The 15,837-nt window shown below is 52.2% G+C and overlaps 4 protein-coding genes across 4 annotated transcripts; 2 read left to right on the top strand and 2 right to left on the bottom strand.

Moving 5' to 3' along the window:
• Positions 1 to 46: 46 nt before the first annotated feature.
• On the bottom strand, positions 47 to 1,972 carry N7519_005297 (uncharacterized protein; the record flags this gene model as incomplete). The annotated part of the gene is made up of 2 exons (XM_057292073.1): positions 47 to 1,899; positions 1,957 to 1,972. The coding sequence occupies 2 exons, from the start codon at positions 1,970 to 1,972 to the stop codon at positions 47 to 49; spliced, it is 1,869 nt and encodes a 622-aa protein (XP_057146884.1).
• A 271-nt stretch (positions 1,973 to 2,243) lies between these two features.
• Positions 2,244 to 2,663, top strand: N7519_005296 (uncharacterized protein; the record flags this gene model as incomplete). Its single annotated transcript, XM_057292072.1, has 1 exon — positions 2,244 to 2,663. One exon carries the CDS (start codon positions 2,244 to 2,246, stop codon positions 2,661 to 2,663), a length of 420 nt encoding a protein of 139 aa, XP_057146883.1.
• A 1,423-nt stretch (positions 2,664 to 4,086) lies between these two features.
• On the bottom strand, positions 4,087 to 9,142 carry N7519_005295 (PT repeat family protein; the record flags this gene model as incomplete). The annotated part of the gene is made up of 2 exons (XM_057292071.1): positions 4,087 to 5,205; positions 5,228 to 9,142. The coding sequence occupies 2 exons, from the start codon at positions 9,140 to 9,142 to the stop codon at positions 4,087 to 4,089; spliced, it is 5,034 nt and encodes a 1,677-aa protein (XP_057146882.1).
• A 3,741-nt stretch (positions 9,143 to 12,883) lies between these two features.
• Positions 12,884 to 15,460, top strand: N7519_005294 (SLC26/SulP family anion transporter; the record flags this gene model as incomplete). The annotated part of the gene is made up of 3 exons (XM_057292070.1): positions 12,884 to 13,142; positions 13,210 to 13,353; positions 13,416 to 15,460. The coding sequence occupies 3 exons, from the start codon at positions 12,884 to 12,886 to the stop codon at positions 15,458 to 15,460; spliced, it is 2,448 nt and encodes an 815-aa protein (XP_057146881.1).
• Between the last annotated feature and the right edge of the window lie 377 nt (positions 15,461 to 15,837).

The following is a 15,837-nucleotide window of genomic DNA, read 5'->3' as shown; positions in this document are numbered from 1 at the left end:
TTGTTTTTCTTGTAGAAGCATCATGTTGAGCACTGGATTGGCTCGCTTACTTGCGAGCCGCATCCTTGCCAGCCTCAACGGGGGACACGCGGCCCGAAGGTTCCGCGGTCAGGACACCTGCGGTAGGGATCCCGGGGGCGTTCACCTCATTGAATTGAGGTCGGAACAGTGGATGAATATCGGCGAGGGGGACGGGGGCCTCGCGGACGGCATCCCGGGGGACACGAATCCCCTCGGGAAGGGTGGGAACGGCGGGGACCTCCTCGGTCTTGGCGGTGGAGGTCTCTTTCGCAGCGGAAGAGCCGGAGTTCTTCTTCGAGCTCTTCTTCTTGGATCGGCGGGGGATCGAACTCTGCTTTGCCGTGGAAGATCCCGGCGGCGTGACTGTTGCGGACGCACTGGCTGATGCAGGCGCCGTGGTTGATGCAGGGGTCGCCTTTGCTGGCGGAGCGGTCTGGGTGGAGGGACCGGCCTTTGCTGCGGCGTCGGTCTTTGCTGGCGGGTTTGCGCCAGAGCCAAACGAGGCGAGACTTCGCACGGTGCCAGTGGCGGGGACGGCGTCGTGTGCTGGCAGGGGGTTGGGAGGAAGGATCTTCTTTACGTCCTCGGAAAGTTGAATGCCGTGCTCATGTCGCAAGACGTCAAATGCCATCTGGACCTGGATGAACATTCGACGGAGGAAGGTGATCTGGCGGTTTTGGTCTTCCGTCTGAGACCCGATGTCTTGGATGTCTTCATCCAGCTCTCTGTTCTTCCGCCGCTGGTACGCCACGAACGGCTCCTCGGTGTTGTCCCAAATTCCAGTGAGACACATGTCGACCTTGGCGGCCAGGTCGTTGAAGGAGGAGGTGAGCTCGTTGATTTCGGTTCTCATCTCCGGAATCTCCTCCTTAATCTCCTTGAGCTCTTTCATGAGCTCGGCAACCTGCTCCTTGGTGCCACTCGCGTCAGCCCGTGCCTGGGCAAGCTCGAAGGTCAATTCGGACTGGCGCTCAAGCTGAGCATCCATTTGGTCCTTGAAGTAGTCACGGGTCACGGTCACAAAGTCATCAACCTTTTGTTCGAGCTTGTTGAGGTCGTCGAACTTCTTGGACAGTCGGAAGATGTCTGTCTCATAACGGTACTGAAGGGATCGAACAGCCTCGGGAAGATCCTTGACAGTCAAGCTGGATCGCTGAGTCGTAGGACTGACACCGCTTGGGCCCTCCATAGGACTGGCGCTTGGACGGTACATGCCATCATTTCTGAAGCTGGGAGTACGAGGGCTGGGAGTCTGGGGGTTGAATCTACCAGACGGAGACACGGGGAGTGGCTTGTTGTTGCCCTCCGGAACATTGGAACTTTCATCCATCTTGGGTGGAGATGGAGGAGCTGACAGGGAGCGAGGTTTGACTTGAGTGAGGGTGATGTTGCTTGGTCGGTTTTTCAGGATGGATACAGGAATGGGGGGTACAGGAGGGATGGAAGAAGAACGGAGGGTAGAACGGAGAGAAGAACGAAGTGAAGAGCGAGGGGGAGGGTGGGGGGAAACAGAAGGGTTTGTTTTGCGGTGGGCGAACGCGTTGCGTTTGTCTTCTGAAGAATCAGGCAACTGCTCCACGGACTGCGAGCTCTCTGCAACACTCGACGAAGGCAAACCAACCCTAGGGTTGGACGACTGGACAGGCACAGGCACCGGGACTGCAGTGACAGTCACGTCAGAACGAGGAGAAGCCAGTGGGTTACACATATCGGGCTCTTCAAAGTGTACGCGGGAGACGGTGCTGCGACGAGAACGAGACGAGTGTACGGAGGTGGGGGTCACAGTGCGGCTGGGAGTCTCAGCGCGACTCTCAGGGCGGCTTTCATCGCGGCTTTCAGGGCGGCCGGTACGGCCGCGGGGACCTTCCGAATCGGTATCTATAAGAACATCCACTGTCAGTGACCCTTGCGAACCCTTCCTGCCTTAAAGTGAACGGGGAGTGAAAGCCATCAATTGACCATTTGAGACCAAAGTGATAGATATCTCTCATGTCTTTGAGTATCTTTCTCTGTTCTTTCTTTCGATGCATATTTCATGCGTGAAGGAAGAGTTCCTTTGCTCACAGGACCTGCTTCTGTAGAAAGGGCCATCATAGAAAGGGGTTTGCTTGCACAAAGCCAGACAGATTGGAACCTAAGGGACCAATTCCAATGCCAACGACAGAGATCTGATTCTGAAGAACCCATTCCGAAGCCAAAGAAAGACCTGATTCAAAAGGATCATGCCCAATTCTGTAGCAAGGAACTCCATTCCCAGGAGCCAAGCCGAGGTCCGATTCTGCAGGCCGAATGGCTCAATCTCACAGCAATGGACTCAAGTCCCAGAAGCCAGGCTCAAGCCCATGGAGAAGAGACCCAGGCCCCAGGAGCAAGCCTCAATCCCATGGAGAAGAGACCCAGGTCCCAGGAGCCAGGCTCAACCCCATGGAGAAGAGACCCAGGCCCCAGGAGCAAGCCTCAATCCCATGAAGAAGAGACCTGATTACAGGAGCAAGCCTCAAGCCCATAAAGAGACCCAGGTCCTAGGAGCAAGCCTCAATCCCATGGAGAAGAGACCCAGGTCCGAGAAGCAAGCCTCAACCCCATGGAGAAGAGACCCAGGTCCCAGGAGCCAGGCTCAACCCCATGGAGAAGGGACCTGATTCCAAAGAACCAGGCTCAGCTCATGAGAAGAGAGACGATTCCGAAGAAAAGACCCAATGAATGAACTCAGTCGAAACGAGCCCGAGTGCATCGAGTGCATCGAGCCCATCGAAAGAGACACTCCATGAGATGAAAAGTGACAAATGCTTCATGAATGGAAGATGTTACTAACCTTGACTCTTTCTTGCCATATCTGCTGATGATTTTCAGATGAAAGGATGAATGTTGATGATGATGGAGACCAGGAAAGGGAAAAGAAGACGCGTGTGGAAATAACAAATGATGTGAAAAAGGAAATCGAAGGTCAACAAACCACATGGATAGGCACGTGCCTGAATCGGTTTAAGCGAATGAACAGCCCACGGCAGCCATGTTATCAGGGTGCTTCCAACTCTTCCCAATATCGAAGGAACGACCATACACCGACCCACGTGGATTTCAATCTTTCCCAGATGTTAGCAGCTTGCCAGCCCACCCATAACTTCCAGGCGCCAGGCACCTATGAGTGGCAAGCTCTCTGCATTGGCAGATCCTCCAGAGCACATCTCATCTTCCAAGCTCTGGGCCTTCTTGGCCTACGGGTGGCACGCTTTCTGCATTGGCAGATCCTCCACAGCTATACACGCATTTGTACATTGTACTTTGAATTGGAGTGATGGACACCGCCACACAAAGACAAGCAACAAAGAGACAGAAACAAATGATATCTCTCCATGAAGAAATGGGCAAGAGAGTGAATTAATTATATACCATTTCAGTCGATGCCGTTACACAGACACACAAAGGCATGGCAAGATGCAGCATTCAAAGGGCAAAGTCCGGCACACATGCAAAGAAACCAAAAGATTACGGACAAAATAAGCACAAAGAACGTTTATAAGTATAAGTTATTCATTAAATTCATGTCATTAAGTATACTGGATACATAGCAAGCCAGACAGATCCATCATGAGCAGCCGGCCATGCCAACACCAATATAACATTGGAGACAACAAAAGGGAATCATCAACGATAAAAAAAGAAAAACAGAATGAAATTCGTAAAAAGAAACCGGCAACAGATAATACAGGGGAATATAGTTGAACTTCGGTGGTATGAAGTCTTATACTTCGAATGCCACGCACTTGGTACACTGCCACGCACTGCCTTATGCTGCAAGTTTCAAGGGCAAGGTGATGCACGTGACCACCAATACTGCCTCGCTCAGGCGGTGTGCACCGGGCAGTAGAGCTCAATTGTCGGGAAGAAAGAACGCCAGACGATTGCAAATACCGGCATAGCAAAGATTGCAATCCAAAACAAATTGCTGATATATGAAGTCAGTTGATCAGTTTTCAGAAAGCATATCCTGCGCCAACCATGTAGCACCAAGGAATAACTGGCAAGAAAACGTCTTCAAGCAAAAACACATGAGATTTTAATTTAATTGGACTTCTTTCCACGACGGAAGGGTGAAAAGATTGCCCCAAAGAAATTCACAAACACAGTGCGCAGGATTGCTTTGAGCCAGCTGTCAGGTGCACCATTTAGAGAAACAGCAGTCACTGACCGGTTCTGGCTCGGTGGACGAGCATCTTCATCATTATCCTTGGGCGTGAGGGTCTTGTCGGCGGCAGGCTTGGCGTCAGATGCATTTGCAGCGGGTTCGGCAGTTCCCTTGCTGGCCTCGGCGGCAGGCTGGGACTCGGTGGCACTCTCGACGGTAACCGAGGGTTGCTGGGTAGCCGTGGAGAGTTGGTCTGTGGACGGTTGGTTGAGCTTGCTGAGGAGGGCTTCGCGGTCACCAGCGAGAGCTGCAAGAGTGGGATCAGTTTCGAACGAGATGGCAGATTGCTGGTATGAAAGATAGAACGGTGCTGGCTTACCGTCTGTGGGCTGTGCATCGGCTGCGGAAACCTCGCGCTGGGTATCAGCCTTGGTAACGGGTTCCTTGTCTGCATCGGTAGCTTGGAGAACCTTCTGATCTTTCGAGGTCTCCAGTGCAGTCTCCGACTCCTTGTGAGCAAGAGCAGCCAGGCCGGCGCCAGTAAGGGCGGTAGCGGCAAGGCCAGCAGCGCCAGCACCAAGAACCTCAGTGCTGATGCCGGTGTCCTTGGTAGAAGCTTCGTCAGAAACGGGAGCAGCAGTCTCTTCCTGCTTAGTCTCGGGCTCGGTTGGTGCCGAGGCCTCAACGTCAGTAGTGGAGGGCTGAACCGACTCCTTCACATCGGAAGTCTCGGGCACGGTTTCTGGCTCCTCTGCGCTGGTAGCCGGCTCAGGAGTAGCCACAACTTCGGTCTCGACGGTTTCGACCTTCGAGGGTTCCTCAGCTGCAACAACGATCTCCACGGCAGGAGCAGACTGTTCTGGAACGAGGTCCTCGACCTTGGCATCCTTCTGTGCTGGCTCTTCGACAGCCTCAGCAACAACAGGCGCTTCAACTGCGGCCTCTTCAGCAGCGACGGCAGGCTGCTCAACAGCAACTTCCTTCACCACGGCTGTCTCGGGCTCGAGCTCCTTGGTGGCAGATTCCTCCACTGGAGTAGCCTCGGGGGGCTTTCTCTGCGGGGGCAGCAGCTTCAACGGGCTCCTCAGCCTTCACAGGCTCAGCGGCAATCTGTTCTTCCACAATCGGTGCCTCGGCAACTTCGGTAGCTTGGGTGGTTGGCTCGACAGTGGCGAGCTCCTTCACACCCTCAACCTTCTCGGCCTTCACACCCTCAACCTTCTCGGTAGTTGGTGCCTCAATGGCAGATTCTTCCACAGCGGGTGCCACCTCGGGAGTCTTTTCAGAAACAGGCTCAGCGGTGGACTCGGCCGCGGTTTCGAGAGCAGCAACAGGCTCATCGATGACCTTTTCTTCAACAGCGGCTGTTCCAGCGACAGCGGTCTCGGCGATAATAGCCTCAGCCGCAGGCCCAGGAGCAGCAGCGACTTCAACAGTCTCTGCAACAGTGACTGGCTCATCGATGGCCTTTCCTTCAATAGCAGCAGTTTCAGCAACAGCGGGCTCATCTGTAACAGCCTCAGCCTTAGGCTCGGGAATGGCAGCGGTTTCAACAGTCTCTGCAACAGCGACTGGCTCCTCCACAGCCTTCTCTTCGGCAGCAGCAGGCTCAGGAACTTGAGAAACTGGCTCTTCGACAGCAACAGCAGTCTCAGTCTGTTCAGCGACAACTGGCTCAGCAACAGCCTCAGCTTCGGGTTGCTTCTCCTCGGCCTTCTCGGCCTTGTCCGCAGTAACATCAGCAACAGCAGGAGTCTCAGTAGAAGCCTTGGTGGGCTCCTCGGCGGCAAGTTCCTTAGCAGGCTCTTCAGCAGGAGTCTCTTCAACAACGGGAGCAGCCTCGACAACCGGCTCTGCAGCAGGGGTCTCGGCAACGGGCTCTTCGGTGGTCTGCTCAGTTACTTCCTCAGCCTTAGTAGCTTCAGGCTTCTCAACCGCGACTTCCTTAGCAGTTTCAGCGGGGATAGCCTCCTCCACTGATTCTTGCACAGACTCAGTAGGAGCGGCGTTTTCCTCGACGATAGCAGCGGCAGCCTGAGGGACAGTAGGAGCCTCCTCAGTGGTATGAGCAGCGGCAGCAGCCTCGGGAGCGACAGCCTCAACAGCAGCAGCTTCAGCGGCGTCAGGAACAGCGGGAGACTCCTCGGCGATAGCAGTGGCAGCAGCGGCCTCGGGAGCAGCGGCGGTCTCAACAGCGGCGGACTCCTCAGGAGTAGAGTCCTTAGCAGTTTCAGCCACAGGCTCCTCCACAACTGGCACCTCTGCCGTGGCCTTTTCGGTGGTCTCTTGGACAGACTCGACCTCAGCAGGCTCCTGGACCTTCTCAGTAGTAGCCTCCTCGACAACGGCGGCAGGCTCCTTAGCTGCTTCGGTGGCGGGCTCGGTGATAGTCTCCACGGAAGCAACCTTAGCAGGCTCCTCTACAGCAGACTCCTTAGCAGCTTCGGCAGTCTGCTCGGGAACCGGCTCGACAACCTCAGTCTCCTTGACTGGCTCGGCAGCCAATTCCTTAGTGGCAGTCTGCTCAGCAGGAGCCTCCTCGGCCACCTCCTTGGTGGGCTCAGAGATGACTTCCTCCTTGGGCTCGGAAACCTCGGCAGTCGGCTCCACAGCAGTTGCCTCTGTAGCAGTCTCTGGAACGGCGGTGGTGGTGTCAGCACTGTTCTCGGCCTCTGCCTCCACAACCGGTTCCTGGACCGCCTTCTCGGCCACTGGCTCCTCAGCAGGCTTGGACTCTTCCACAGCTGCTTCAGTAGCTGGGGTATCCTGGACGGTTTCAGGAACAGCTTCCACGGCCTTGAATTCTTCCACGGCAGCAGCAGCGGGAGTCTCTTCCTTAGCGGCTTCGGTGGCTTCAGGGACGACCTCGGTGGTCTTTTCTTCCACAGCAGCCTCAGCGGCGGGAGTCTCCTCAACGACTGGTTCAGCGACGGTTTCAGCAACGGCCTCGGCGGGCTTGACCTCTTCCGTGGCGGTTTCAGTGGTGGGCTTTTCCTCGGTGGTAGGCTCAGCAACCTCCTCAACCTTAGATTCCTCGACTGTGGGTGTTTCCTGGATGATTTCAGGAGCAGTCTCGACGGCCTTGGATTCTTCCACGGCAGCTTCAGCAGCGGAAGCCTTGGCGGCTTCGGTAGCTTCGGTGGCTTCAGGAACGACCTCAGTCGTATTTTCTTCCACGGCAGCTGCAGCGGCGGCAGGAGCTCCTTCGATGACAGGCTCAGCCACGGTTTCAGGGGCGGCCTCGGCGGCCTTTTCCTCAGTGGCAGGCTTCTCCTCAGCAGTGGGTTCAGCAACCTCGGCGGTCTTGGATTCTTCAACGGCGGCCTCGACAGCAGGCGTCTCCTGAGCAACTTCAGGAATAGCTTCGGCGGTCTTAGTTTCTTCGGCAGCGGGAGTTTCAGAAACGGCCTCGGCAACCTTCTCTTCGGTGGCAGGCTTCTCCTCGGTGGTCTGCTCAGCAACCTCAGCCTTAGGTTCTTCGACGGCGGGAGTCTTCTGGGCGATTTCAGGAACAACCTCCTCGGTCTTGGTTTCTTCCACGGCAGGAGTTTCGGAAGCGGCCTCAGCAACCTTTTCTTCAGTGGCAGGCTTAGCAACCTCAGCCTTAGATTCTTCCACAGCGGGGGTTTCTTCGACAGGCTCTGCGACAGTCACAGGAGCGGCCTCGACAACTTTTTCTTCAGCGGCAGGCTTCTCCTCGGTAGTTGGCTCAGCAACCTCAGCCTTAGGTTCCTCGACGGCGGGCGCATCCTGAGCGGTTTCAGGAACAGCCTCCTCGGCCTTGGATTCTGCGGCAGCCTCGGGGGCAGTCTCGGTGGGCTTTTCTTCCGTGGCGGCTTCTGTAGCGGGCTCAGCAACCTCCTCGGCAGTCTTGGATTCTCCGACGGCGGGCGCCACCTGGGCGACTTCAGGAACGGTCTCCACAGCCTTCGATTCCTCCACAGCAGCTTCAGCGGGAGTCTCTTCCTTAGCGGCTTCCGTGGTTTCAGGAACGACCTCGGTGGTCTTTTCTTCCACAGCAGCTTCGGGAACGACCTCGGCGGTCTTTGACTCTTCCTTGGCGGGCTCAACGATATCCTCCGCAGCCTTAGATTCTTCCACCGCAGCTTCAGCGGGAGTCTCTTCCTTAGCGGCTTCCGTGGTTTCAGGAACGACCTCGGTGGTCTTTTCTTCCACAACAGCTTCAGGAACGGCCTCGGCGGTCTTTGACACTTCCTTAGCGGGTTCAACAATATCGTCCACAGCCTTGGATTCTTCCACAGCAGCTTCGGCCGGCTTTTCGGCGGCAGGCTCAGCAGTTTCGGCAGCGGCCTCGGTAGTCTTTTCTTCGACAGGCTTCTCCTCGGTGGTGGGCGCAACCTCCTCGGCGGTCTTGATTTCTTCCGCAGCGGGAGTCTCTTCGACGATCGGCTCAGCGGCGACTTCAGGAACGGCCTCGGTCTTTGACTCTTCTGTGGCGGGCTTAGCAACCTCTTCCACGGCCTTGGATTCTTCGACAGGCTCTGCAACAGTTTCCGGAACGGCCTCGGCAGTCTTCGATTCTTCTGTGACGGGCTCGGCGGCCTTCTCAGCAGCCTCGGGTTCTGCTGTGGTTGGTTCAGCGGCAGGCTTTTCCTCAACCACTGGCTCAGCAGCGGGTCCAGCCTCCTTGGAAGCTTCAACTGGTGCTGATTCCTCCACTGCAGGCTCTGCGGGAGACTCTTCAGGAGTCTTCTCGGCTTCCAAAGCAATGGAGCTAACACTCTCCTGTTTCTTTTGCTGCTTCTTCTTTGCCTTCTTGGCCTTCTTCTTTTCCGCGGCGGTCATGGGGACCTCGGGTTTGGTTGAATCTTTGGATTGTTGTGTAGAGTCGGGCTCAACGAGCGTGGCCGTCGATTCGCTCAGATCTGCCTCAGCAGTGGGCTTCTCATCTATGGATGAAATAGGCTCAACTGGTGCATCTGTGGGCAGCACATTGCTTTCCGGGATAAGGGGCTCTTGCACGCTGGCCATGGTTTATTTCGTTTCAAGTTCGTAATGTCGTAAAAAGGATGATGAGGGTATTAGATGTTTTTTTTTCACAATTTGACCAGCAAAGATTTAACGCTAGATTTATCGTGTACAGAAAACACAAGCTCACAGAGCAATAGTAGGGGGATTATTGTGAGAGTATGGAGGAGGGGAAAAGGCAGAAAAAAAAATCTCAGCCCAATACAAAAAAAAAAAAAGACCCTCTGACGGCACAGCTCAGAGAGTGGGGAAACAGTTGGCACAGTGACCATATACATTACACCTTTCCTTTTTGGTCTTTCGTCTTTCATTTTGGAGCATCTTTCAAGCTTGACGCCCAATGGCTGTTCGTACTTTTTTCTCTTTCATCCGCATCTCCACTTCCAATATGCGGTGAAGCTGCATCGCCGAGGTTTATTGTTTGGCCTCTTTTATTTTGACTTCTTCTTGGACATGTGCAACCATACGATATACATGATTCTATGTTCATGTTCCTCTTTTTCCTCTTTCTGGTTGCACAGTCCAAAATACAATGAAGCCTGACTCTGAAATGAAATTGGGCGCTAAAAAGCGCAGAATTGATAGACCGAAATGGCAAGGTCCTTATCCACCTGTCATATGGTTCTGAGTCATTGCAGTGATCTCCAAAAAAATAAAAATAAATGTACAATATATAGTGGAGGTTCAATTTTCAATAGTCTCCCCATCCGTGGATTGGCTGATGTTTCCGATTTTTTTTTTCTGGATCAGGGCCCATATATGCGGAACACTACGGATAACTGATATTATTCCTACTTAGTACGGAGAACGGAACCCAAAGTACAATTTCTATATTAGGGGGAATCTACGTAGAGATTTCTCAAAACAATGAAAGCTCGTGCCTCACACTAGTAGCTCTCGTGCATTGCGTGCTGCGTGAGACCTCCCTAAGCTTGGACCCTCAGAAGCCGCATTTCCGGTTCAGAGCCTATAGCTGCAGTAATCTGCACTGACCTGTGAGATCGTCTGCAGTTCCTCCCCTATAGAAACACTAGACTTTCCTCCTTTCCACCGACTTTCATCTCCTCCGTACAACATATACAATCGTGGAAAAGAAGATATACACTCTGGGCGGTGTGGTCGGCTTCCCGGTCCCCGAGCGGAATCCGCGGGATGGGCGGGGCACCCTGTGATCTTATGACTTCCAAGGTTCTCCTATAATCAAGAGTAAGCTGCGGAATATTTCGGATCTAGCTCTATAATATAGCTATATTGAATCTGGTTGCTGTTGATAGGCATCCAGGATTCACCATCATAGCTTTCTAAGAGAGCAATTACAGAGATTGCTGGGATGTAGATGGATCAGGTGCCATTGGCTTCTATTTTGGTGCTCAAACCTTTATAGCTCTATCCTGCTGTTGTATAGACTGTTGGAAATTCTGTGTTGGTCTTTTTCCTTCATTTAATTCTCCTATCTCTTCGCAACGTATGGAGGCGGAAGATTACAGGGTTTATTATCGGGTGAAGGAGCTTATCTACAAGTTGGTTCAAAGACCTACTTATTACGCTTATACAACATAGCAGGTGGCTCCATCTTGGCCAATATTAATCAAACAAGCAAGGAATATTGAAGGTATCCACCAGTGTCCATATACCAAACCACATAAATTAGGGCTTCCAAGTTTCTCGTGACCATTACGTGTTTGTTAGGTAAGTTGGACCTCGCCTCAGGTAACTACCTAACTAGGCAGGTGCGATGCAGCCAGAGAAACAAAGTCACCCATAGGCAATCTCCAGGGCTGGTTTGAGGCCAAACGCCACTCAAGCTAAGAACCCATGGATGAACGGGTTCTTCGAGGCAGTGTAACAATGTCTGTAAAGACAACCACTAGGCCAAATGCCTGCCCATCCATTTATCCGTAGCGGGAAGTGCCATTTCCCATAGAAATGTAATATAAAAATAGAAAACAGAGTGTCGACTTACCCTCCAATCGTGACTATCTTCTCCTTAAGCCCTTCAGTCAGGCTGTGCAACCAACAGCCATACTCCAACCAGGTCGCGTGACCTCAACACCAATGTCCACAGGAACGGACGACCCGACGATGCGTTGACCTTGACATGCCCGACGTCCCCCTCACTCGTTTGCATTAGGCTCACGTTCCAATCGCACTTTCGTCCCACGGAGTGACCTCGGTCTTTAAGCCAGCGAATACTCAGGATCAAGTCGTCCTTTCAGAGCAGCGCAAGAAGCCTTCGCATACGCTTGACGAGCGGAGACTCAAGGGTATTATCGAACTCCCAATCGATCGTTATCTCCGAGAAATGGAGATAACAAGATCAGTGTCTCAGGAATCCAGGCCAATAATGCATGTCTCGATCCGCAAACCTATGAAATAGCTAGCTCACCTACCTAGAGCATTATTGACAATTGGTCGCCGCCTAAGTCCGCGCCGAGGCCGCCCGAGGTTGTTACTCGTCTTAAAGAAATGGTTAAGTGGCCGTTCGGACTCCATCAATCCTATTGCAAGCTGCTCATGTTGCCTGTGCTACCAGCGGCAAGATCTTCCGTCCAACCTTTATATAAAACCATAGTCATCGTGCATCGCAAGGTCAAAGCCAAGTCTATTTCAAGTTGGTCTTATCAAAGGCCTCCATTTATCCTGCGTAGACAATTCATCTCGTTAATATATATACACCACGTAAGGAAGTGGCCTCATACTTCTCTAGTTGGTCAAGGTAGAGATCAGAAGGTGGCAGAATCGGGCTATTAGACTACAGGCTTTGTAATTGACTAAAATTGTATCCTTGGATAGTGGAGAAGATTGACTGGCTCCTATAATGCAAGTCATAGATGACGCCAATTTGACAAGACAGTCTACCTAGGTACCTATGTAGGTAATAGAAGAGAACGGGTACCTGCCCAGGTGCCTGAGCTACCCCACATTTTTATGACTGGTTGAACTTCCTTTCTTGGTTAGCCTTTTCCCCTTTGGATTTAGCCCCAATACGCTGTCACGTACCTCATCCCCACTCTACGGGGTACCTCATACCTTCATGTTAGGTATGTATCTGTCTAAGGGCAATTAATATTCCCTGGAAATTTAAGAAAGTTGAAGAGTATTATAGGTCAAACGTAATACAGAGCACAAAGGGGTTAATGTTGATGGCATGTTCCACAAGCTGAAAGTCCCACACTAAACAAATGAACAGAATCAACACGGTAGGAATGGATTCCAGGCAGCAGAGTTAATCATATAATGACTCCATAACAGTGGGCTACAACACTATATCACTGCCTATGGGCATGTACATAGCCCTGGAGTAAGCAGATCAGCCCTCCAGGGCTATCTGTGGTGGGTCCATGCGTTCAGCCCTACGAGTTCGATTTACACTTTCCCTCTGCACCGGGGACTTCTCCCCATTTTATTCTCATATCCTACACACAAGCATATTATTTCTCTCAAAAGAGAGTAACTATCTGATCCCTTGCATCTGACGTTGGAATGACCTACTGTGCAGACCTGCCGTGATTGGTCGGAGTCAATCATCTTGGTCAATCAACACTAAAATCACGACATCGCCGGTACCGAAGTATACAGGCCATCAGCCCTATGATACGGGCCTCATGGACGCAATATGGCGTTTCTTACTGATCATACCCTTTTTCTTCCTCATTCTTCAGCTCCTTTTCTCTCTGGCAATCTGGAGAGCCGCAGGTGACCCTCCAGACTACGAAGAGCCAAAGAAAACCAGACGCAACAACAATGGCGGAGACTATCTCGACTCGAGTCGGCCACGCTTTCGCAAAGCTTTTACATATTGATCTATCTCCAGCTCTTCAGGTTGTGACAGATGAGGCCGGAACATATTGCTATTACGAGGACGAGCCCACTGTGGGCGATTGGCTTCGAGGTCACATGCCCACCACTCCTCAGGTTCGTCGCTATTTCTGGGGCCTCTTCCCTTTTCTCCACTGGATCGGGTATTACAATGTACAATGGCTGATTGGGGATCTCGTGGCAGGTGAGCGAAGCCCCTTTCGGACTAGTCAATCAAATATATACGGAGGCTAACTTGAAGCTCTCGACAGGCATTACTGTTGGCGCCGTGGTTATTCCACAGGGTATGGCATACGCTGAGCTAGCCAAACTGCCCCCAGAGTACGGTCTGTACTCCTCGTTCATGGGCGTATTGATCTATTGGTTCTTTGCAACGTCCAAGGACATCACTATTGGTGTAAGAACAATCCCTCTTTTCCTTTTAGTATTCGAAAAAGCTAACACCTAACACCCCCAGCCTGTGGCAGTCATGTCTACGCTCATGGGTTCAATTATCATCAGAGTTCAAGCAGTTCACCCCGAAATACCTCCACCAGTCCTTGCTTCCGCTCTAGCAATCATTTGCGGCGCGATCGTATCATTCCTGGGTTGCTTCGTCTTGGCTTCATCGTCGACTTTATCCCACTGCCTGCTATCACCGCATTTATGACTGGGTCCGCTATCAATGTTTGTGCTGGCCAAGTGAAGACGGTTCTCGGAGAGAAAGCGCATTTCTCTACGCGTGGGGCAACCTACAAGATCATTATTGATACACTGAAGCATCTTCCATCCGCTCAGATGGACGCTGCTATGGGTCTCACAGCTTTGGCGATGTTATACGGCATACGGTCTGCTTGCAACTATGGAACGAAGAAGAAGCCCCACAAGGCGAAACTGTTCTTCTTTTTGTCCACATTGCGCACTGCCTTCGTCGTTCTTTTCTACACCATGATTAGTGCTGCCGTCAACCTCAATCGACGCAATAACCCTGCTTTTAAGCTTCTTGGTAATGTCCCACGGGGGTTCATGGCCGCAGGAGTTCCAAAAATTGATATTCCAATTATCAAGGCATTTGTTAGTGAGCTTCCTGCCGCTGTGATTGTTTTATTGATTGAGCACATTGCTATCTCGAAATCATTCGGTCGTGTCAACAACTATACGATCGACTCATCGCAGGAGTTTATTGCGATTGGCATATCAAACTTACTTGGACCGTTCTTGGGCGCATACCCAGCTACAGGCTCATTCTCGCGGACTGCTATCAAAGCAAAGTGCGGCGTACGCACCCCCCTCGCGGGTGTGATCACTGCCGTTGTAGTCCTCCTCGCCATATATGCGCTGCCGGCGTTGTTCTTTTTCATTCCCAAATCGTCATTGTCGGCCGTGATCATCCACGCAGTAGGAGATCTCGTTACACCACCCCGTATCACCTACCAATTCTGGCGTGTATCTCCGATTGACGCACTCATCTTTCTCATGGGCGTTACCGTGATCATATTCTCAACTATTGAGACCGGAATTTACTGCACAATCGGTGTATCACTGGGGTTACTCCTTTTCCGACTCGCCAAAGCCCGAGGCCAATTCCTTGGCTACGTCCAGGCCCATTCAGTCGTGGGCGACCATATCCTCAACGCATCCAAGGGAGACCCAAATACAGAGTTCAAGGATGATACCGCCATGTCCCGAAGGATCTATCTCCCAACCGAGCATAAAGGTGGCACAAACCCCAGGATCAAGATCCACCAGCCAGCCCCAGGAATCTTCATCTACAGAGTCTCCGAAGGGTTCAACTACCCCAATGCAAACCACTACACAGACCACCTAGTCAGCCACATCTTCAAAGAAACCCGGCGCACAAACCCACAAGCATGGGAAACAACAGGCGACAGACCCTGTAACGACCCGGGTCCAACCCGCGCCGAACGCAAAGCCCTCATGGTGGAGGAAGCACCCACATCCCCACTCCCAACTCTCCGCGCCATAATCCTCGATCTCGCCGCCGTCAACAACGTAGATGTCACATCCGTGCAGAACCTCATCGACGTCCGCAACCAGCTAGACCGCTGGGCGTCCCCAGACAGCGTGCAGTGGCACTTCGCGCACATCCACAACAGATGGACGAAGCGTGGTCTCGCAGCTGCTGGGTTCGGATTCCCCGCCATATCAGACGGATCAGGTCCCCGATGCCAGAGGTCAATCTTCAACGTTGCGGAGATCTTGGATGGTGGTCTATCCGGTTCGGTAGATCAGTCTCGGGTCGTCGGATCAGAGGACTGGTCGAAGGATTTGGAGGATGGCCTGAAGGTGCAGGATACCAGTGCATCTTCGTCGGTTATGGGTGTCTCTGAGGATGATATTCTGGTTGTGCAGGCTGGTGAGACAGATGCGAAGGTTAATACTCATCGTCATCGCGGTCGATCTGGTATCGGTACTGGTATGGCTGTTGTGGATGGAATTAATCGGCCTTTCTTCCATGTGGATCTGACTAGTGCTCTGAAGAGTGCTATGGCTGGTTCTTAGGGGATGCATATGCTGGCATTCGTCCTTGGCCGGGTATATTCTTTACTGGATGGCTGGTTTGATTTCTTACTTTACTAATACTTGCTGGCTACTAATATTTTAACTATATGCTTTAAATTTTTATTATCTGAACGAGCCTAGGTAGGTCTAACATCGTTATCAATTCATATCGATATAATTTAAGCTACCGAACTTCGACTGAGCAACTCTAACAGCATTTGTAGTGTCAAATAGGAACAAGTTATAGCGTTCTCTTCTCCCCAGCTTCTTTAAAGCCAAACAGCTTTCTATTCACCGCAACTCTGCTGGGAAGTCCCTCCAGGACTCAAGAATGGCGGTGTCCGATCTCGATTCGTAGATCGAAGACTAGTCCTAAT

Source organism: Penicillium mononematosum (genome assembly GCF_028829835.1).
Source record: "Penicillium mononematosum strain IBT 11891 chromosome Unknown utg000003l:1.0-8172316.0:1.0-8177699.0, whole genome shotgun sequence".
Classification (NCBI taxonomy): Eukaryota; Fungi; Ascomycota; class Eurotiomycetes; order Eurotiales; family Aspergillaceae; genus Penicillium; species Penicillium mononematosum.
The sequence above is the reverse complement of the archived record's forward strand: the minus strand, read 5'-3'. Positions and strand labels throughout refer to the sequence as shown.